The sequence below is a fragment of the Aedes albopictus genome, chromosome 2, assembly GCF_035046485.1.
Source record: "Aedes albopictus strain Foshan chromosome 2, AalbF5, whole genome shotgun sequence".
Lineage (NCBI taxonomy): Eukaryota > Metazoa > Arthropoda > Insecta > Diptera > Culicidae > Aedes > Aedes albopictus.
In genome coordinates, this window is record NC_085137.1 from 242806864 (window position 1) to 242830284 (window position 23421).

The 23421-nt window shown below is 43.7% G+C and overlaps 2 protein-coding genes across 4 annotated transcripts in view; one reads left to right on the forward strand and one right to left on the reverse strand.

Annotated features, from left to right (window-relative positions):
• LOC109622883 (solute carrier organic anion transporter family member 1C1) overlaps nt 1-23421 on the reverse strand; it is a 41051-nt gene that overhangs the window by 12457 nt on the left and 5173 nt on the right. The window contains exons 3-4 of the mRNA XM_020077336.3: nt 11335-11555; nt 10744-11272 (exon numbers count right to left, since the gene is read on the reverse strand). Coding sequence (XP_019932895.3) covers nt 10744-11272; nt 11335-11555 — 750 coding nt within the window. The remainder of the gene's footprint in view (nt 1-10743; nt 11273-11334; nt 11556-23421) is intronic.
• Nucleotides 1404-23421, forward strand: part of LOC115258143 (solute carrier organic anion transporter family member 74D) — a 111750-nt gene continuing 89732 nt past the window's right edge. The window contains exon 1 of one of the 3 annotated variants that reach the window (XM_062851424.1): nt 1404-1626. The gene's annotated coding sequence lies outside the window, so the exon portion shown is untranslated. Of the gene's footprint in view, nt 1627-1810; nt 1917-2507; nt 2629-23421 lie in introns of those variants that run through there. The other 2 variants (XM_062851425.1, XM_062851426.1) reach the window with 2 other exon arrangements.

The window sequence follows — 23421 nt, forward strand, 5'->3', positions numbered from 1 at the left end:
GGGATTCCTCCAGGGATTCCTCCAGGGATTCCTCCAGGGATTCCTCCAGGGATTCCTCCAGGGATTCCTCCAGGGATTCCTCCAGGGATTCCTCCAGGGATTCCTCCAGGGATTCCTCCAGGGATTCCTCCAGGGATTCCTCCAGGGATTCCTCCAGGGATTCCTCCAGGGATTCCTCCAGGGATTCCTCCAGGGATTCCTCCAGGGATTCCTCCAGGGATTCCTCCAGGGATTCCTCCAGGGATTCCTCCAGGGATTCCTCCAGGGATTCCTCCAGGGATTCCTCCAGGGATTCCTCCAGAGTTTCCTTCAGGGATTCCTCCAGAGTTTCCTCCAGGAATTCCTCCAGGGATTCCTCCAGGGATTCCTCCAGGGATTCCTCCAGGGATTCCTCCAGGGATTCCTCCAGGGATTCCTCCAGGGAATCCTCCAGGGATTCCTCCAGGGATTCCTTCAGGGATTCTTCCAGGGATTCTTCCAGGGATTCCTCCAAGGATTCCTCCAGGGATTCCTCCAAGGACTCCTCCAGGGATTCCTCCAGGGATTCCTCCAGGGATTCCTCCAGGGATTCCTCCAGGGATTCCTCCAGGGATTCCTCCAGGGATTCCTCCAGGGATTCCTCCAGGGATTCCTCCAGGGATTCCTCCAGGGATTCTTCCAGGGATTCCTGCTGGAATTAGACTAGAGATTCCTCCAGGAATTTCTCCAGGAATTCCTCCAGGGATTCCTCCAGGAATTCGTCCAGAGATTCCTCCAGAAATTCCTTCAGAGATTAATCCAGGAATTCCTCCAGAGATTCCTCCAGGGATTCCTCCAGAGATTCCTCCACAGATTCCTCCAGGAATTCCTCCAGAGATTCCTCCAGAGATTCCTCCAGAGATTCCTCCAAAGATTCCTCCAGGAATTCCTCCAGAGATTCCTCCAGGAATTCCTCCAAAGATTCAGGAATACCTTTAGGGATTCCTCCAGAGATTTCTCAAGGAATTCCAGCAGAAATTCATCTAGGGTTTTCTTCAGGAAGTCCTCTAGGGATTTCTTCAGGATTTTTAAAGTAATCCTCCGTGGAAGTTATCAGGTTAAGAATTAAGCCATTTTCATCGTAGAAGCAAACTTGTTTACAAATCTTCGTTTCCCTTGATGAGTAAGAGTCAATTCGTGATGAATAAATTATGAACGATTTGGGTCGAGTTTGATCGAAAACAAACGGCAGTAAAAGGTTTGTCATAAAGGGTTTCCCAATTCGGATGATCAATGTAGTACCTACACATGTATACATTAAACATGCTCAGCTGGTGGAACCCACGACCAGTCGCCCAACGATCAACGATCAACATTGACTCTTCCCACCGTGTTAGAAGGGAGAGCTACCTACGGCCACATACGGCTAGTTCAAGTGATCTCCACGAGCTTAGTTAACGGCTAGCTTCGTAACGATCAGCATCGCGCGGAATAGTGGGGCACAGCTTTTGCCTCATCACAAAACAAAAACATAGGTGTTTTTTTGCCTGTCGGTTTCCGTCCGGTCTTCGTCGTGTGTATTGCGTTTCTGTGTTTGCTAAAAATTAGCACCTGAAAGTACCTTCGTCGTGTACGCTTTACTGTGCGTACTGCCGCCAGTTTGAACCGGTGCGTTCGGATATTTGATAACTTGCTGGACAACTTTTTTAGTTCGTGGATAGTGTGAGGGGATCGAGCTTTCAGTGCTCAACATCAAATCTGCACATTTTGTGACCTGTATGGCGTATTTATGCGATCCTAATTTCAAGTGAAACTAAAAACACATGTCAACCCGAGCAGAAATTTAAACAAACTCTATCAACAAACCTTGAATGACTGATAATAGAATTTAAAAAACTTGGGGTCAAATCCGCAACGGTCGTTGCAAATGTGATCTGCATGTGTGCAAATTATCCAAGGTATATCGAATTTAGCATCACTTAGAATAAAACAAGACCTAAATGGTTGTGTACATTCGCTTGATTATTACTAATTTTTTTTTCTATCAAATCTAGTTTTTATTTTATTTTTTTTTTGTAATTGATATTTTTTTTGTTTTTTTTTCTTAAATTTTGTTTCTAATTTTCTTTTTTTTTCATTTACATATTAAATTGTTTAAATCAATCCAACACATAGTTGTCAGATGTTGTAATTAGGTTTAACAAAACTTGTTCCAAGCACGCTTACAATCCTGCTCTATCATACGGCCACCTCAAACAGCAACGTGACTGCGTTCCAAAACTGAACTTTTACCATAAATCACGGTGAGTCTGCGAATATAGCAGGTACATACATCGCCTACGTCCGCAAAATGTGAAAATCTACCTTTCTGGAATACCAAGCAAACATCGATGGAATATTAGCCGATGACCCGGTTGTCATTTGTTTGTAAACATCTCATCCGTGACTGACTGACTGACTGACGACTGCGACAACCAACGACGATAATCTGTCTCGCGACTGGGGTTTATTAGAAATAATTGCTTGCTTCCTTTCGCGGGAATCTGTGCATAAAGGTTTCATAAGCAGCAGTCCAGCGCCAGCGGGCGGTTTGCGTGGAAAAATGTGGTTCTAAGTGGTGTCGAAGTGATTCAATAATATCACAATTGTGCCGGTTTCCAGAGCTTTCATGTGAGTCTTTATATATACATAGGTTAACCCTCTGTATTCAATGGCAAAAACTAGAGGATTTCTAAAGAAATGGGGGGCTGTACAAGTTCGAAAGCTGTGCGCCTTCAAGTTTTTTCAGTTCTGTATTTGAACTGGATGAACCCAAATTAACTTAACTGATCAATCGTAACATGATTTTCATAAAATTGACATCTTAGACGAAAGAGAGATGGAATTGTGAAAATAGGAGTGATCATGGTGTGGGCTCGGAGTCAGTTTGGCTTTCTATTCCGCAGAATTGTTAACTGTTCTGTGGCTTAGTTGGTTAAAGTGCTGGACTAGCGAATACAGAATCGTTGGCTCGGATCTCACCAGAAGCATTTTTTCACAATTCAATCTCTCTGTTTGCTGATCAATCGACATTCTGTGTCATCCAATTTTCAATTTTTTCCTAGTTCTCCTAGTTTTTCCTTAGTACAAATTGTTAAACGTCTGTTAAGGGCAACATAGACATATGTATCCTTGGTAACGTCTCAACTGAAGCAAAGTCTGCTTTTCAGCTTAATAATAAAATAATGCAACAGATAAATTTGGGTTACTTTTTGTTTATTTTCTGTTTAACTTGATATGTTAACACTATGCGATATTAACAAAATATTGTTTTCTCGCATACAATGTATAAGTAGTGACCCAATAGTTCAAACAGCTGAAGGGGATATAGGGTCTTGGGCCATTTGGGTAGGAGGTCCTATTTTAGGCACTTGCTCCTATAGCTCAGCTAACTTCAAACCGGTTGACGTGAATTTTTGTACATGGCAAGATACTGTAAAAGTCTCGTCGTGTTCCAAATCAAGCAAATCAAGTCAATTGGTTCAAAATTGACTGAGTTATAGCAGCAAGTGCCCAAAATAGGTCCCCCTGTCCAAAAGGTTCCAGACCCTACTGGTTTATTTTCTGACAGATTCCTTAAGCCAACTTTTGCAAAAATCGTAAAGAATTTTGTTTCTTGTTGGCTGAACTTTGGAGAACATAGATTGGTGTCGGGCCAAATTCTGCTATACGAGAAGAACTCCCTCCTCGCCACCGTGGAGTTGGTTTCCTGCTCAGCGCTCACGCCCACGCTGCGCTCATGAAGTGGGAACCTATTAATGAGAGGATAATTGTAGCCAGATTCAGAACACGGGTTCGAAACTTTACTATGATCCAAAGATACGCACCAACCGATGTTGCCAAAATACAAGACAGAGAGAACTTCTACAGACAACTGAATGCTGTCCTGGATAAGAATCCAAAAGGTGATACCAAGATGAGGCGACTTCAACGCGAAGGTTGGTTCCGACAACTCGGACTATGAGCACGTTATGGGACGCCATGGTCTCGGAGAAAACGGAGAGCTGTTTGCAGAGTTTTGTGGCAACAATGACATGGTGTTTGGGGGATCGCGCGCTCTTTCCTCATCTAACAGTGCACAAAGTGATATGGGTTTCCCGTGATAGCGTCACGGAAAATCAAATCGACCACATCTGCATCAGCCGAAAATGGAGACGGAGCCTTCTTGATGTGCGGAACAAACGTAGCGCCGACATTGCGTCCGACCATGATCTCCTAATCGGCCAGATCCGGCTACGCATTGCCAGGATCCAGCAACAGGAGGAGAAAATCGGACGCCAGTTCAACACACGCCGACTGGAAGACGCTGCCTTGGAAAGGTCCTTCGTCGAGGAGCTAGATAACCGTGCTGTGAAAATTCCAGAAGGTGGCACGCCATCAAGAACGCCTTCATCGCCACCGGCGAGAATAATTTGGGTGAGCTACGCACTCGAAGAAAGCAGTGGATCACAAATGATACTTGGAGGAAGATAGAGGAGCGAAGGAACGCCAAAGCCGTGATAGAGCGAGCGAAAACAGGGGAACCAAAGCCGTAGCCCGTTAGGGCTATACGGCTTTCGAGAAGGTACTGGAACGCTCATGTAGACGGGATAAAAGAGCGTGGGCGGACTCCCTAGCCGACGAAGGCGAGAAAGCCGCAAACACAGGCGACATTTGTCTCCTCTACGATGTCTCACGTCGCCTTAGTGGGACCAAGATGAATGCTACGATGAAAGACACGTCTGGACAGTTACTGACCGACCTGGCTGACCAGTTGAAACGCTGGGTCGAGCATTTTGGAAACCTTTTTCAAGTGTTGGTCACGCCATTAACACCTCAGCATGATCCGCCAAGGGTTTGACGCATAACCCGTATCAACACCGAAGCTCCATCAGTGCAGGAGATAGAAACAGCCATCCGTAGCATAAAATCGAACAGAGCCCCAGGGGTCGAACGCATATCAGCTGAGATACTCAAAGCTGATCCCGTAGTATCCTCACAACTACTGCATCAATTATTTTGCAACATATGGGAAACCGCGACATTTCCAGTCGATTGAATGCAAGGCGTCTTAGTAAAGGTACCCAAAAAGAGAGACCTCACTGTATGCGGGGCCATCATGTTACTGTGTATCGTTCTCAAAGTCCTCTGCAAAGTGATCCTTAATCGGCTACAGGAGAAGATTGACGCAACTCTCCGACGGCAGCAAGCAGGATTCCGTGCCGGAAGATCCTATGTGGACCATATTGTCACGCTCCGTATCATCCTGGAGCAAATCAATTAATTCCAAAGAGTCTCTCTACCTGGTGCTCATTGATTACGAAAAAGCTTTCGACGGAATCAATCACGAAAACATGTGAGAAGCCCTCAGGCATGTGTGATAATACAGATACAGATAATTTTCGTGCAGATTACTGCACAACGGTGTTTTGCCCGATCCCATCCGGGTCGTTGCTGGAGTAGGGCAAGGATGTATACTATTACCGCTACTGTTTCTCATCGTAATCGACAAGATCCTGATTGGTGCTATTGACCGTGAACTAAATCGTGGGTTGCTGTGGCAACCCATTACCATGGAGCACATCAATAACTTCGAACTGGCTGATGATGTTGCTCTCCAAGCTCATCGGCGTTCTGATATGCAGAGCAAGCTTGATTATCTTGCCAATCGCTCCTCAGCGACAGGTCTTACCAGCAACGTCAACAAGACCAAATCGTTGGATGTAAACACGGTCAACCCTTCCAGCTTTACGGTAAGCTGGGCAATCAGTGGAGAATGTTTAAAGCTTCCAATATCTTGATAGCCAAATGGCGGCCGATGGCGGCACCAAGATCGATATAGGTGCACGGATCAAGAAGGCGAGGGCTGCTTTTGCAAGTTTATAAAATGTACGGAAAAACAACCAGATCAGTCGACGCACCAAAATCCGAATTTTTAACTCGAACGTGAAATCTGTGCTGCTATATAAGCCAGTGAAACCTGGTGTGTATCAACGGAGAACACGCAACGGCTGCAGGTTTTCATCAATAGATGCCTGAGGTATACAATTCGTGCATGGTGGCCTCACAATTGGAGCTCCATCGTCGATGTCATGAAAAGCCGATAGCGACAGAAATTCGGGAGCGAAAGTGGAGGTGGGTCGGCCACACTTAACGCAGGGGCGGAAACGAAATCTGCAAACAAGCGTTAGACTGGAACCCAGCAGGACATCACAGCAGAGGCAGACCCAGATGCTCATGGCGGCGCAGCCTCAATAACGAAATCTATCAAGTCGACAGAAATTTAACCTGGCCACAGGTCAAGGCGATGGTTGGCAATCGCCCAGGATGGAAACCTTTCAATTCGGCCGTGGGTTAATTAATTAATATCTTTATTAAAGAGACTTTCAGCCCTTGGCTGGTTCGTCTCTGTACCACCGTGGGTGCCCAGGACTGAAAGTAGGTAAGTAGACGAAAAAAAAAATCTAATTTTGTGTGTTTATTGGAAGTGGGATTCGATCCCAGGTCCTCGGCGTGATAGTCACGTGCTTTGAACATTATACCAGATCCGGTCCACTAGAAAAAAGGTGTATTTTTACATGAATATCATTACTTTTAAATGTATTACGGTTGTTTTGTTACTGCTATGCAGAACATGTTTATACTATAAGATTATTAAAGCGAACGGAAATTGCTATCTTGAACTTTGACACGATGTTGACATTTTGGCGTTTTTTTTTTTTTGATTATGTCTAACAAGTTACCATAAAGTCATGCGGTGATTAAACCAAATTACCAAATCGCTATAATTTGTTTTCCATATAACTCAATTGTCCACCTCAAAATTTGTGGCTCTTTTTGTGTGATTTGAATGTAGAACAGCACATGTTAGCACATGGGTCTCCAGTTAGCCTAGTGGTAAGGCTTTGTTTGGATCGCTAATCCGGAAACGCCGGGCTCGATTCCCGTTTGGGTTGGGGAAATTTTCTCGACTCCCTGGGCATAGTTTATCATTGTGCTTGCCTCACAATATTTACGCATTGAAAACACTTTACTGCTCGCTCGTTCGAAGCGTTTCGGAATACGCTGTTTGCATGTGGTCACCCCATCACACTACGCAGATCATCCGAATGGGGAGAGTCCAACACTGCTTCATTCGGTACGCGCTACGTCAACTGCCCTGGGCCAACCCTGCAGACCTTCTGACTATGATAGTCGTTGAAACCTGATAGCATTAGAGACGCTATTTCAAAGTTTGTTTTTAAAAATAGGATTAGGAACTTAGATTAAGATGCAGTCTGGAGAATTTGTATATAAATTCAAGGCGGTGGTAAGTAAATAAAAAATTCTTGCAATAGCTGGCAAAGAAAGCCCTTCTATGGAAGTGCTCAGGGAACACTAAGTTGAAGAGAGGCAGGCCAAGTTCCAGTTGGAATGTAAAGTCAGAAAGAAGAAGAAGAGCAACACAAATATCTATTTTTCAACTACTTTTAAAAACTTGTCACTTCCTAACCCACAGTCCAAGGCATAAAAAGGTATTCCACTTTACACGATACTACATGGCGACCATGACAATACCAAAGATAGCAACCGTGACAACAGAAAATGTGAAAGTTCTACGAATTTACTGCATTAGGAACTAAGTTAAGCCCAGATGATTTTACTAAGCATCTCATAGCATTTTTGTATTTGCATTTGCCATTTTGTATTTGACAATTTTTGAGCTCATTTTTGCACTGCACTTAAAATTGGTTTTATTGTGATCATTTTGAATTTCATCCTAGCTCATAAAATTTTAGTATTTTCCCAATGTATTTGTAACTTATTTGTTTGATTTTCATAACTTTCTCCGCATATAAACACAGCCGCACTGAAGACTATTCGGTTCCTCCATTATAAAAATATACATAGTATTGGTTTATTTTGGTGATGCATCTCTTAATTATTTGTGATAGGATTGGCTTAATTGTAGACTGATTCCTTAACTATAGACTTGGTTATTGATTTCATAGTTTACGCCGTATTAATTCTTGATGTATACATTATAGCCAGGGATTGTCGGCATGCACAGTGCGGTGCGAAAGACGCCTGTGCTTCATACAATCTCAAGTGCTGGTCTCCCGTTTTTGCCGAGAGACAGAGACGTATGAGTGAGAGCTTTCGTAACTTGCGAGAGTCAAATCGCAGCGCTAGCTCTACGGAACAGTGCATTTGTTTAGTACTTTCAATATACAGAAAAACACACTTAACCTTCCAGGACGCGCGCCTGTTTGATACTGAAACTGCACCGCGCTCGCGCTGTATACGACGAGCGAGGTGTTTTTTGGTAGTGTTGTACTTTTTACAACGGCGTGCGTGCTGAAGGGTTAATAAATTAATTAGAAATGATTATTTTGTCGGCAAAGTTGTTAAGCTTGTCATGGCCTTACAAGTGATGGATCGTTTGATTCGATATTTTACCAATCTTGCGTAGAATCAAGCACAGAGACAAACACAGAGAGAGTGTATACAACAGAGTGCGAGAGACAGGAGAACGCCAGCGCACGGCAAAGAAAGTGTGCAACACATAACCCATTTGCACGTACTCGTCTCCCTCTAGTTTGTTGTGCTGTCTCGTCGTAGCAGCGTGTGCGGCGTGCAAAGAATTTTGAGTCGCACCCTATCCCTGATTATAGCATCCCTGAGGAAGGACCAAAACAAGATCAGAAACGTCGGTAGCTATGGATTTCTAACCCGCTTTAAAATAATTTATGGAAAAAAAAATAAACGATGCAACTGTTCTAAGTTATAGTGCTAGCAGAGTCTCTAAATGACAATCATTTATATTGTTCGAAAAATTGCGGAACATATAGCCGAAGCGGTAAACACGCGGGTATTTAGCAATGCCATTCTGAGGGTAACGAGCTCGATTTCCGGTTGGTCCAGCATCATTTCTCAATAGAAATGGACCTCCATGGGTATCTCCGTGACTGCCGTGCGATAAACATATACAACACATTCGAAATGGTAAAAAATAAAGTTTGAATAGTTTGGGAGTGATTATTTTCTATTAATCTATGATGAGTTCATGTACATTGGTGGGCGAATATTTTAGGTAATAACTTTGGAAGTGCCCATAGAAGACTAAGCATAGAAGCACGGTCTGTTCCAGTGTAGACGTTGCGACAAGAAGAAAAGATAATAGAAAATATTTTAACATATACAGTATGTTACCATGATGCCACCTCTGGTACTGTCACGGTCGCCATGTAGTATCGCCTAGTTAGTATTGCAGATTATTGATCTAGTGGAAGTGAAAAACTCTTATTGATTGAAATTATGTATTATAATTTAATGCTGGCAAGCTTGTCCGCACTGAGCGCATAAAAATTCTGCTCTTTGGATTTACACTATCAAGCACATCATAAATTAGACATCTTTTCATCATATCAGATAGAAGGATGTTGAAATATTGTAAATGTCATTTCGAACTGTCAAAAAACCGCACCGCAGAGCCACACGGACCGCGCAAAGAGATTTTCACTCGGGTGAAAACACTCTAGTGAATTTCACTTTGAACGGCCCGTGCAGCGCTGCGGTGCGGTTTTTTGACAGTTCGAAATGGCATTTACAATATTTCAACATCCTTCTATCTGATATGATTAAAAGATTTCTAATTTATGATGTGCTTGATAGTGTAAATCCAAAGAGCAGAATTTTTATGCGCTCAGTGCGGACAAGCCTGAATGCTGGTAAAAAATCAGATTACTGGTGCAGCTCTGGTGCGTTCATGTCTCACATTATTCGGAAAAGTGCTAGCCTTTTTCACAGTGTGATTTCGTCAGCATTTCAGTGTTGCTTTGTCAGTCAATGTTAACTAATGAAAGTCGTATACAAACTGAATACCGTAAACTGGGGTGTAGTTGATCAGTGGGGTAAACTTGATCACTCAATTACCTGCGGATGTCGACTTTTGAGGAAGCAACAATTCTAATTAAACCTTTCGCAATCCAATGACGTAACATCAAAATGGAATGGTAACTTCCTTGAAAGTATATATCCGTGGGTAATTGAGTGATCAGGTTCACCCCACTGATCAACTACACCCTAGTTTATGGTATTTAAAATTATTCTTCTTCCCTAATTCACACATTTTGTATGATGACTGTGAAATTTGTTCATAGACCTCCTCGCCCTCTCGTAAAAGCTGCACATAGTTTATAAACGCTTATTTATAAGGGAACGTTCATAAATTACGTCACGCTTTTAGGGGAAGAGGGGGGGGGGGGGGGGGGGTGACAACCCATACAAAAAATCCGAAGTCATACAAATAGTGTGACATAGGGGAGCCGGGGGTTTAAAATGGGCAATTTTTGTGTGACGTAATTTATGGACGCTCCCTTATTCTAGCAATAAACAAAGAATTGATGTTAATAAAAATCCTAAGCACCTGAAAATTATCTCACACAAAGTTTGAAAAAAATACCCATAAATAAAATTATAACTTCATAAAAAGGGTACACTTTGAATTCACATGCATCACATGATAGGGTATGTATGCTATCAGTAATCTCACGCTCCCATATTCATCCTATTCGAAAACAAGCGACTACGGCACCGATTGATTACGTTCTTTTTGTTTTCATGGGTGCTCACTTCTAACAAAAAATACAAAAATATTAAACAAAATAAACAACGCTTCAATCCTTTGTTTTTTGTAGGATGAAAATGGGAGCCACATGCTTAATAAGGGAACCAATACCCTATATTTATAATGATCGTAAAGTAAAAAGACGTAAAATCACTCACCTCGGGCTGGGATTCGCCTTGGCAATGATCAACCCAGCTACAACAATAGCCATCGCCACCACCGGCGGCCGCAGCAGGTTTGTGATCAGCCTGGAAGTCCACTCGTCGTTTAACCCGTTGACATTGGATGTGGGCAGGAAGAAGCGTGACTGAAGGTAGTTTTGCTCGTGAGCATTGAAGTTGGTGATTCCGGTATGTACAAACACCAGCGCCAACACGTTGAAGATCAGAATACCGTTGGTGAAAACGCGCTTCAGTGATGGTGCAAAAGCAATGTCGGCCAACCACTTGTGGCCGGGTAAGGATTGGGTACTGTTGTTGGTGGCAGTTTCTATGATGTCATCTGCTGCCTGACGGACTAGTGTGGAAAGTAGTCTCTTCGGGAAGAGAGCGATTAGGAAGCCCAGTATGAAAACTATGGGGCCAATTATGACCCAACCGAGCCACCAGCTCAGGGACGTTGCGCCAACGGCCAGCACTACCGCGAGGCCAAATTGTTGGCCCCAGATCCGGGCTCCAAGGGCGCATCCTAAAATATAAGTAAAGTGGTTACATATTTAGTCAAAGTGATTGAATTTCATCTCTACTTACCAATGTAACCAGGGCTCTGGTGTTCCCGCAAATTGTCATCCATGTAGCTCATGCCCAAGCAGTAGAAAGCAATGTTGGCAATACCGATGACGGCCTGGGCGACGAACATCAACACCAGAGTGGTGATAGCGTAAGGATGCTCCATCTGGATTTCGGCAGATTGTTCTAGGATGCATACATTTTCCACTTGCGATGCAGCAATCGTTTGGGAGTCATCTGAACTGTAAAAGAAATGAAAATTGAAGTTATGTCCTCGGTGTGTTTGTAGAGCAACTTTAAAACAAAAAAATAAGTAAGTCTGAATTTTTGTGCCACAAGAAAGTATAGATATTCTTCTTTAATTAAAGGGTAAAGTCGAAAAAATCTGTCGGGGGATCTAGAGTAAAATATTTTTTTGATTTACTATAAAGTATTTGAAAAATCTTTTCTAAGTTATTAGAAGATTTTTTTCTAGGAAGAAGAAAAACAGAAGAAATCAGGTCTCCTTTGGTATAAGTACCAAAGTATGCCTTCATTACGAATCTTATAATAAACACAATATTCATGATTGTCGTTCATGGCGACCTTCTCTGAGAAGATTTTTTTAATTTGAATATTTTTAGGCAAGACAAGAAGAGCGCTCGATGATTAGAAAACTTCTCTGTTTTGAAGAAGAAGTACAGAAACTCAATTATCTCGCAGTAAATGTTTACAGGCTCAAAATTAAATAATATTTTACTATATTTAAAGAATAAGAACAAGTAAGCTTTGTTAAAGACCTTATGATAACATTGAAATTTTGGATATGAGCCTACATTAAACCACTGTCCAGATCATGAGGAACAGTGTTAAGTTTAATTTTGATAATATTCGATCATCGACAAATTTACGGTACTAGACATAGTTTCCGGATTATTCCACGATATTTGTCATAGCTGTTAGACGGCTTTAGGACATTTCCCCGAATTCTATTACCCCGAATTCCATTACCCGAATGACATTTCCCCGAATTCCATTACCCCGAATGGTCCATTACCCCGAATGACCCATTACCCCGAATGATTTATCCGTAAGCCTATCTGGAGACCTGGTCTGGAAAACTAACGGTGCTCCAAGTTGATGGCCATATTTTCAACAAAGATTTTCCTTCTTTGCGTATATGTTGTTCTTTCTAGTCTTACTACTGAGGAAATTTTTGGCATTCCAACTGCTAATGTGATCATCAGATATGTATCCATCTTTCAAACATAGGCTATTCTTTCTAGTTATTCTTTGAAGGAATTTGTTGGCGTTTCAACTGGTGATACTTTTATCAGAGATCTCTCTCTCTCTTCTTGGCGTAACGTCCTCAATGGGACAAAGCCTGCTTCTCAGCTTAGTGTTCTATGAGCACTTCCACAGTTATTAACTGAGAGCTTCCTCTGCCAATGACCATTTTGCATGCGTATATCGTGTGGCAGGCACGAAGATACTCTATGCCCAAGGAAGTCAAGGAAATTTCCTTTACGAAAAGATCCTGGACCGACCGGGAATCGAACCCGTCACCCTCAGCATGGTCATGCTGAATACCCGTGCGTTTACCGCCTCGGCTATATGGGTCAGAGATGTTTCCTTCTTTTAATCATAGGCTATTCTTTCAAGGTGTACTGTCACATAGAATAGTGACATGACCCTTAGTTTATTATTCTTATTATTCATTATTATTTTTCGATCATATGATCTGAAACCAATAGTTCAAAAATGATATTTTCCTTCTTTTGCCTTTTGGCTGTTATTTGGTGTTCCAAGATTTGAATATTCTCTCCTCTAAGTGATTCAGTTCTCTAAAAGGCAGAATGAAATATTATCAACCAAGCTAGCTCATTCCGAGGCTAACGGCATGGCTTTCCTTCATTTCAGCAAATAGTAAATTTATTATTATTATTATAAAAATACTCGGGGTAATGGGTCATTCGGAGTAATGGAATTCGGGGAAATAGGTCATTCGGGGTAATGGAATTCGAGGTTATGTCATTCGTGGTAATGTGAACTAGCCTAGGGCTAAAAATCTCGTTAATACAGATAAAAAAAGTTCTGAAAGTATAGTTAAAAGAACGGAGTACTTATTGAAAAGGTTTCAACATTTAGCACGAAATTTAGGCTATTCATCATTAAGCCTAGAAAAAAACAGGCTCATTATATAAGTTATTAATGGTCAAAGTTTCATTGCATTCGGTGCGATGAAGCCAAAGATACAGCAGCTCAAAGTTGGCTATCGGCTAATAATACTTTTTTCTAGAATCTTTATAACTTTGTGCAGAATAGCCCGTTGTTTTTTCTAAATTTTGACCAATGATACACAACTAGTTGGTATACTTACAGAGAAAATTTGAGAATATTTGATGCACTTTTCGAAAAGTTAAAGCTAGTTGCAACATTTTTTAGAAAGTGAAAATCTCACCTGCCCCGATCATTTTGCCTATCCCCTGTATGTGTGATTTGAAACCTCCAAGCATTAGGCAGAGTGATTGATAATTGTTAAGAGTGTCGTTTGTTAGCAGAATATTTTCAACATGAAGCTACATCTTTCGAAAAATTAACAGTTTTCTTTGTAATCAACATCATTGCGTTGTGCTCCTCTAAAGCCTTACGCTCGCAATTTGATGTTTGGGTTAGACCTTGATCATTAAAACTATGGATAAAATGAACATGTACTTATACTAAGATGGCCCACACGTATATGAAAAACAAAAATTATGAAAAATGCCAAGTCTTACCTCCTAAATCAGTTGTTTTAAACTCCCAGAAGCTATGTTAAAAATTTGAGCAAAATCGGTTGAGCCTAAGGGGCGCTCAAATTGCTTGAAGTTTGTATGGGAAAACTTGGCCAAATGTATGCAGAAATTTTAAGTTTTCGAATTTTGCCGCTAGGTGGCGCTGTAAGTGTTCAATAATCAAACCCTTCGGTATTATTGTAGGTGACTATATGCCAAACAACTTTGTCGAAGACCGCAAAGTGATCCAACGTCTGTGAAAAAAGTTATACCCTAGGTAAAGTGAGGATAAACTTTATTGTTGTTTTTCCAATACATGTAAAGGAATAATATCGATGATGAAATCTCAATACTTTGCCTCACTTTGCCTAGGCCTAATGCAGTGGTGCTCATCCTGCGGCCCGCGGGCCGCATGCGGCCCTCCAAGCCTTGAAATGCGGCCCGCGGAGTACTTTTCGACGTACAGAAATTTTTGAACGATGTTTTGGAATAACTCGTTCAGTTAATAAGAAATCGAACAAAAAAGTTTAGCTGATCAATTTTCACAGTGTTAAACACAAATAAAATGTTAAAAATACAAAAAGAACAATCCGTTCCGGTGAGATTCCGAAATATTCCGGCGTCGTATAGCTAAGCCACAAAACCAGTCACGAAAAATAGTTCTGTTACCACGGTGCCACTGTAGCTGAAATATCTCAAACAACTTTAGAAGAAATTCATGGAGCAACAAAATATATTCTGAAAACTACAGACAAGATTCCAGGATCAATTGCAGCGACGCCTGAGGAAAATCTGAACATTAATCTTGAAGCAACTTTAAAAGATAACTTTTAAGAAACTGTCAGAAATAATTGTAAAGAATCTCAAGCAGAAAAAATCCGGAGCATCTTTAGGATAAATTTGATAGCAGCATAGGAGCATTCCTGGAGTCACTTTGGGAAATATTTATGAAACATTCTGGTTTATGTTGAAGTTCATAGAACACTTCAAGATATTTTTAAAAGACTTAAATAAAAATCTTTAGCTGCAACTCCAAAAGAGACTTATGGAAATACTTCACTAAAATCTTCGAGAAACTCCAGGAAAATTTCTAGAGAAGCTTCAGGAAAAAATTCGGAAGCTGTTCTAGAAGAAATACTTGGAAAAGATTCATGAAAAATTCGTGAAGTAACTTCAGAGCAATTCCAAAGATAAATCCAAGAAAAGTTCTTGGAGGCGTTCCAAGGGAATTCTAGAAATACTATAAGAAACTCCAGAAAATTTCCTGAATAAGCAATTTCAAGAAAAGCTGTTGAAGAAATTGCTTGAAAATCTTCTGGACTAACTCCAGAATAAAGTTCATAAGAAGATCCAGCATTTTTGGAGCGATTCAGAATTGTTTGTTTGAATTTCAATTCAAAACTCAAACATTTTTCTGAAGCAAGCCTATGAATCCAAATTGTTTTTTGTTTTCCTTACAATACAAAAAAAACTCGAAGTTCTGCTAAATATATTGTAGAACCACAGTTATTAGTAAATTTTTGTCACTTATCGAAAAATAAAAACTACATGAAGCAAGTTTGACCCTTACACAAGTTCTGAACGGTTTAGATTTTCAATTAATGTGTTGTAAAATGGTTCTTTTTGTTGTTTTTGTTCATCGATATTCTATGCGGCCCGCCGGTCGATCCCGAATTGTAAATTTGGCCCGCGGTATCCTTCAGCCTGAGCACCACTGGCCTAGGGTATAACTTTTTTCACAGCCATCGGATCACTTCGCGGTCTTCGACAAAGTTCTTGGTATATAGTCACCTACAATAATACCAAAGGGTTTATTGATTGAACGCTTACAGCGCCACCTAGCGGCAAAATTCGAAAACTTAAAATTTCTGCATACATTTGGCCAAGTTTTCCCATACAAACTTCAAGCGTTTTGAGCGCCCCCTTAGGCTCAACCGATTTTGCTCAAATTCTGAACGTAGCTTCTGGGATTCCAAAACAACTGATTTAGGAGGTAAGACATGGCATTTTTCAAAATTTTTGTTTTTCATATAAGTGTGGGCCACCCTAATGTATGCACACAACCACGTTCATGAAACAAGGGGGTGATTTTTCAAAAGCTGGTGAATAATTCAAACCATTTGAATTAAAAATGAAATCAGTCATAAATATCTATTGATTGATTATAACAAATTTCCAAAAGTTGCTTTCTCTACTCAGTATTTTTTAATGTGTATTATTATTTTCACAACTATTTCGCAATGTAGTCTTTAGTTTTAAATTATATGAAAAGTTTGAAATTACAAAAAAAATTTGCTCGTTTCCGCGTTTATCGATTCCGATGGAAAAAAGTGAGAAATAGCTTATGGTGTTACGCAAGAGAAGAAAATTATTACTTCCAGAAGTGATTGTAGATGGTGGATCGGTGCTATGATTGAAAATAAACCAAAGAGTGAAATGTGTGCCTGTTATCTTGTGGCTTGGATAACACGCAGTTCCACAGTACGTGTTAGTTTTTCTTAATCCAGGCAGAATAAAAAAATCAACCATAAAAGCATCCATAAAGTTATAATCAGGACCGGTTCTTTCGTTGCTGAGGAGAATCTGTAACCTAGCCATACGTTTTGCATTTCAAGATTCTGTGTCACAAGTAGGATAAGGAGTGCTTACAATTTACAATATAATTGGAAATCACGGAAAATGCCAAAAACTGTAATTATAATTAATTGAAAAAATGCGAAACTGTGAACTCTACAACAAAGCTTCTACCAGAACAAGCTTTAAAAAAGTCAAACTTATTATTTTGTCAAAATTATTTTGCCAGCTTCAAGGGGGCGATACCTCCGACAAGTTTGGGAAACACTATTAGACTGTGTATCTGTTCAACATTTGAAAAACAAGTTTTCATAGTATCTCCAACATAATGACTCAAGGCGCTAGGAATTAAATATTTTTTATGCATTATTATATAGAAATTATAAATATTTTGTTAGTCTTTTGCTACTAAGCTTAGTATTTTAAAATACGTTCGATATTTTTCCTATGAATTGAAAATCATTCAACATATTTCACTGAAATATTTACACAGTCTACTATATATACTACTTTATAAAAAATTTTAGAAAATTTTACAGTTCTAACTAAAAAAACTTTGTTGTGACTATTTGTAGGAGATGCAATAATTTACAATATGCGCTTTAAACAATTTTGAATGAAAAATCTTCAAAAAAATTGTTCTAGACCCTCCGATGGATGTTTTCCACCGACCCACTAAATTGAAGAAAATGGTCCAAAGTATCATTGACCAAAATTTCAGACTAACTTTTTTTTGTTATAAAGTTTGTACGGGATGGCAGTAGACTGTACTGCGCTGGCTACGTTGTGGTGCTCGCGTTCCGCTCAGGAACCGAGCCGGGTGGGAGCAGGAACCCTCGCGTTCCTTCCCAGGATGATGGCCGGACGTTGGCCTGGCTTCGCCTCATGAAGCCCCGGTGGTTGAGCTGGACTAGACTCCTCTAGCAGCAACCTGATAACTCTTTGAGCCTTGATAAAGGCTATTGGGTGTGGAGGAAAACAATTTCCGAACAACTCCGTTGCTCCGAATAACTCTAGGAAAATTATTTCTGAACAACTCTTTTGGTGGAATCGGGGATGTTTCAGAAGCACGATGACCAGATGCAAACACAGGAGATTTACTTAAACTACTCTATATTATTCATTTCTCTCCACTTAAATTAACACTTGATTATCTGATGTTCATTCCTTGGCGGTCCGTAAAAAACTGATGCTGCTGCCACTTTTGACTTAAATTCATTTTATTCAGTTCATTTGTGTGTTGTACATTATAAGTTGTTTAAGAGATTTAGAACATTTTCTTTTCAGCCTTTGTTTTACATTTTGGTTTGTGTCTGTGACACTTATTAACTAGTTAATGATTCTTGTGTTTTACATTTGATATTGTGGGATATCTTGTTTCTTTGAATTTGATAACCTACTTAACCTAACGAAAAATTTTATAACCTAATTTACCAACGCTCGGATGAGCGGATATTCCGATGAGTTGGAACTCTCGATGAACTTCTCGATGGCCTCTTCGATCCTCGCTTCTACTGTTTTGCACCCCGTGGCGCGGTGCAGGTCTCTTATCCTCGAGTCGTACGGGGCGTTCAGGATGATTCGAAGCAGCCGATTTTGGATCACTTGCAGCTTCTGGATATGGCATTTGGAACAGGTACCCCATACCGGCATCGCGTAGTTCACCACCGGGGCGATGATTGCGTTGAATATCGTTATTTTGTTCTTCTGCGTTAGTCGTGACCGCCGTTTGATCAGCGGGTACAGCGATTTGATCAGGCCGGCGCAGCGGTTTCTCAGGTTGTCGGTGTGTGCCCTGTAGAGCCTTTTGTCGTCGAAAGTTACTCCAAGGTAACCGACCTCGCTTGACCAGTCCACTGGGGTACCGTTGATCCTGATGAAGCAGTCTGGAGGGGGTAGCAATTTCGGCGACTGACGGTGCCGGAAAAGAATCACTTGTGTTTTCGTCTCGTTCACCTTTATCTTCCAGCTGGTGAGGTACGAGACGAAGGCGGTTACTCCTTGCTGGAGTCGCGACCTGAAGGCCGTAGGGGTTCTGCCGTTCGCTAGGATGGCGCTATCGTCAGCGTATAACGCCAGACAGCAGCCGGCGGGGAGTTCCGGTACGTCTGAGGTGTACAGACTGTACAGAATGGGTCCTAGGAGGCTGCCCTGGGGCACCCCCGCGGGGATCGCGTGGGCTTCCGAGGTTGCGCCTGCCAGATGCACCTTGAATGTCCGATTTCCGAGGTAGTTCCGGATGATCCTCGTCAGGTATCTTGGGATGTTGGCTTGTACCATCTTGTGAATGAGTCATCGTGCCAAACGTTATCAAACGCTTTCTCCACGTCGAGCAGGGCCATGGCTGTGTTGTTAGAGAGCATTTTGTTCCGGTGGATGAAATTTTCGACCCTGACCAGCTGGTGAACGGCCGAGTGACCCTTCCGAAAGCCGAACTGTTCCGGGGCGAAGATGTTGTGCTCTTCTACGAACTCCAGCAGCCTGTAGAGAATGAGCCGTTCGAATACCTTGCTGACAGCCGAAAGCAGCGATATGGGCCGGTAGCTTGATGGGTTGGTCGGGTCTTTTCCGGGCTTGGGGATGGGAATAATTTTCCCCTGCTTCCATCTGGTCGGAAAGTAGTCCAGCTCGAAACACCTCGTGAAGATCGCTGCGAGGTGTCGGTATGCCTTGTTGGAGAGTTTCTTCAACACTAGGTTAAAGATACCGTCGTTTCCTGGTGCCTTCATGTTCTTACCGCACTTCACGGCCGCACGAACCTCATCTTCAGTGATACGCCCGGCGAAGGGGGCGTCGACGGTCTGGTCCAGCTGGCGGATTGTTTGTTGAACCGCGGCTTCGTGGGGGCTGTCCATGCCGGCACCGAGGTTGTGTGCCTCGACCAGCTTGTTGGCTATTGCGTTAGCCTTCTCCGACGGGGAGACCAGGATTTCGCCAGAGTTGTTTTTCAGCGGCGGGACAGTTGTTGGTTTCTTCTTCAATATTTTTGCCACCTTCCAAAATGGCCTTGCGTGGTCGGTCATTTGGCCGATGCTGTTGGCGAATTGTTCGTTCCGGATGGTTAGCATGCGGTCCGCAATCATCCTGTTGAGCAGCGAGAGCTCCCTTTTCTTTAGAGGGCAGCATGTTCTTTGGAACTGCCGTCTTACGGTGTTCCTCTGTTGAATGAGTCGTCTTGTGCGATCATCGATTGCGGTGAACTGCCGTTTGATTGGTATCAAGCGGATGCATGCTTCCTCGGCGACGTGGATGGCTTCTTCGAACAGTCCCAGTTGTTGTTCGATGTCTTCGGTGGTTGCCAGGGCCGGTTCTTCCGGAAGACGGCTGTCTACTACGCGGCTGAATGCCACCCAGTTTACGTGGTGGAAATCTCGTCTCATCGCCGGCTGAACTGTCACAGCAGTGCTTCGGAGTTCACACACCACGGGGTAGTGGTCGGAGCTCATTTCGTGGATGGTGATTGGTTTCGTGAGTGCCTGGTCGGACAGGAACAGATCCAGGGTTGACGTTCTCCCGGCTGGGGAGAGGTATGTTGAGTCATCCGGGAAGTGGACGGTACATGAACCGGACTTGAGATGGTCGGCCAGGAGGTGGCCGTTTCTGTTGCTCCTCTGGTTCCGCCAGAGACTGTGCCGGGCGTTGAGGTCCCCTGCTACCACGAAGTTGGATCGGTTGGTGGTGAGTTTTTGCAAGTCGTCTTCGAAGAGCTTCGTTGTGCCATTGCTGTCCACGCACTGTTTGGGCATGTAGACGGCAAATAGCATAAGGTCACCGCTTTCAGTGTGGATTTTCACACCTATGGCTTCAATGATGCTGGTCCTTGGATGGGGAAGGATGTCATAGCGGATGCCGTGTTTTATGGCGATGGCCACACCACCGCCGCTTGAGTTGGCCCGATCCAGTCGGACGAGGGTGTGTTGTGGGAGCGAGAAATTGATGTGCGAGTTTAGGTGGGTCTCCGTTATGACACCCACGTCAATCTTGTGCTGAGCAAGGAAGTCACTCAGCTCAATCTTTTTCGCTCGGAGGGAGCGAGCATTCCAGTTGGAGATGCGTAGGATGCGGGGCTCACTTGACCCCATACTTACACACCATATATCCGAGGACCTCGACCTGGTCCGACTTCGTTTTGCACCGCAGTAGCCTACCGCGGAACTCGGTGAATATGGACCACAGTTCGGCTGAACTGTAGAGTGCTTCGGCTGCGGCCTCGGGTAAGGCGTCGTTTTGTGGAGCGCTCGCATTCACTCCGGCTCTGATGCGGGGGTCGATTCGCCGCCCGGTTGTTTCGGGGACGATCCGCGGTCCCACGAATCTCGGAGATTCGCCGGTCACCGAGCTGTTTGGCAGCGCAGGGAAGTTTGTCGCGTTCAGTACGGGAGCCGCAGGGTTCTTGCTTGCCGTCCTGAGGCCCGGACGGTTCTTTGTAGAGGATTGCTGCCGAATCCGTTGGTATTCGGCGCGCTTTGGGCAGCTTCGATCGGTCGCCGGGTGTGCACCACCGCAGTTTGCGCAACGTTTCGTTTGGATGTCCTTCGATGGGCACTTTTCGGTATCGTGGTTTTCACCACAATTGTTGCACCTGCTTTTCAGGTGGCAGTTTCGTGTGCCATGCCCGTGGTACAGGCACTTGGTACACTGCGTCACGTCGGTCCGCTTGCTCCGGTAGGCATCCCACCGGACGATGATGTGACCAATCTCCTTAATCTCCCGTAGCTTGGTCAGGTTGGTGGACCCTTTGGTGAAATGCACCAGATAGAGGGTTTCTTCTTGATCGGCGCAGTTCTCCCTTCGCCGGATGATGTGCACAGCCACAGCATCGAGGTTGTGTTTGTTTTTCAGCCGTTGCTGAAGATCTCCCGGATCCACCAGGGGCAGTCCGCGAATCACCGCCCGGTATGGTCGGTCCGATGGCTTGTCGTGTGTGTAGTATTCCCAACCATTTTGGTCGAGAATCTTCCGCACTTTGGCGACGTCGTCGTCACTGGCGCACAGGACCTTCGTACCAAATCGGGTGATTTTGAACGACAGATCGACGACGCTTGCGTTCAGTTTTGGCGCGAGGACGGCGAAGCTGATGTTTTTCACCACCAGTGGTGGTTGCTTCTTCTTTCCGGGGGATCCCGGCGATGTGACCACCGGCTTGGTAGTCTGGTCCGCTGCCTCGTTTGCCAGTGTGACAAACGTGTTCTTGCTTAGCAGCTGCTGAGTCAGCTTCTCGCTGTCAGCAGCTGCTGGGTCGATCTTCTTCCGCTTCGGCTTCCTGGCAGGGGAGTTTGCCGGGTGGAACGGCATCTCCTCCTCCAACTCCATCCCACGACGAAGGAACTCGGTAAATTCGCTTTTGTTTCACGAGAGCGCAGCTTGGATACGTCCGCACTGGGCGAACACTCAGACTGGAATGATGATGCTGCTGCCACGATGCGCACTATATTTATAGCCCGAACGAGGGTAGGGCCACGCGCCGATCACGCTATTGGCGCACCGTCGCGTCTGTCGGCTCTGCTCGTTGTCTCATGCGGTCTTCACGTGCTATAGCTCCCTTCGCTTCGGCTTCGCTGCTGTGTGGTAGTCTCGACGACGGATGAAATAATACTGACGCTGGTCGCTGTTCGGCCGTCAATTTTATTATCGCCGCTTTGCTGTTCAGCACTCGCTTCGTCGTCGTCGTTCGTTCGTCGTTGGTTGGATGGGCGGAGCTCTCGTGGTGCAAACTGTCGCCGCCACTGCTAGACGCTTCTTCAGTTTGGCTGCTGTCGAACTGAACATTCCCCCCCCGGCAAAAAGTGGAAGTTTGGAAATTTGGATCATTGTCCAAAATAGGCAAAGGCGCAAGCTTGTGTATAGGTCGTCTAAATGTACCAGTCTTCGTTCGAACGTCTACCACTCTTACCAGGTTATCGGCTCCCGGGTGTACCCTTTCTACCCGACCCAGATTCCAGCACTGTGGGGGCAAATTGTCATCCTTCAGGAGAACAACCATTCCCGGTTGAATGTTAGCTAACTCTCTTGCAGACTGTCCTCGAGATACAGTATCGGCGGGGTTCTGATCCGTGCGAACATATTTCCAAGCGTGACTAGTATTCGATGTGATCTCTGTAACTCTGTGGCGGACGAAGGTTTGGAGATTGCCAAGCGGTTTGTGTAACCATGCCAATACAACTTGACTATCCGACCAGAGAACGATGGAACTGAAGCTCATCTCCAACGCTGCTTCGACCTTACTAATCAATCTTGACAAAAGAAGGGCTGCTAGTAATTCCTTTCGAGGGATTGTCAGGGGTGAAATCGGTGCAATTTTAGACTTAGCGCTGACCAACTTCGTCGATGCGGTGCCATCAGGGAATATTGAGCGAACATACACGCATGCCCCATACGCCTTCTGGGACGCGTCCGCGAATCCGTGCAATTCGTACCGCACCGCCTTGTTCGATAACACATGGCGTGGAATGCGAATTTGCTCCGAAGTTGGCAGTGACATCAGAAAGTTCTCCCACTCGTTCAGGAGGGTATCGTCTAACGGATCATCCCAATTCAGCTTGCTGATCCACAATTTCTGCATGACTATTTTTGCCAGTACCACCACTGGAGAAATAAGTCCGAGCGGATCGTAAATCTTGGCAATCTTGGACAGGACTTGACGCTTGGTAGGTCTGCTGGCCTTTTCTGAAGGGGATGATCGGAACAAGAACTCGTCTGTGAAAGGATTCCACATCAATCCCAAGGTTTTGATGACCTCGTTGAGGAAACTTTCGCTGAAAGATGCGCAGCTGTCTCGATC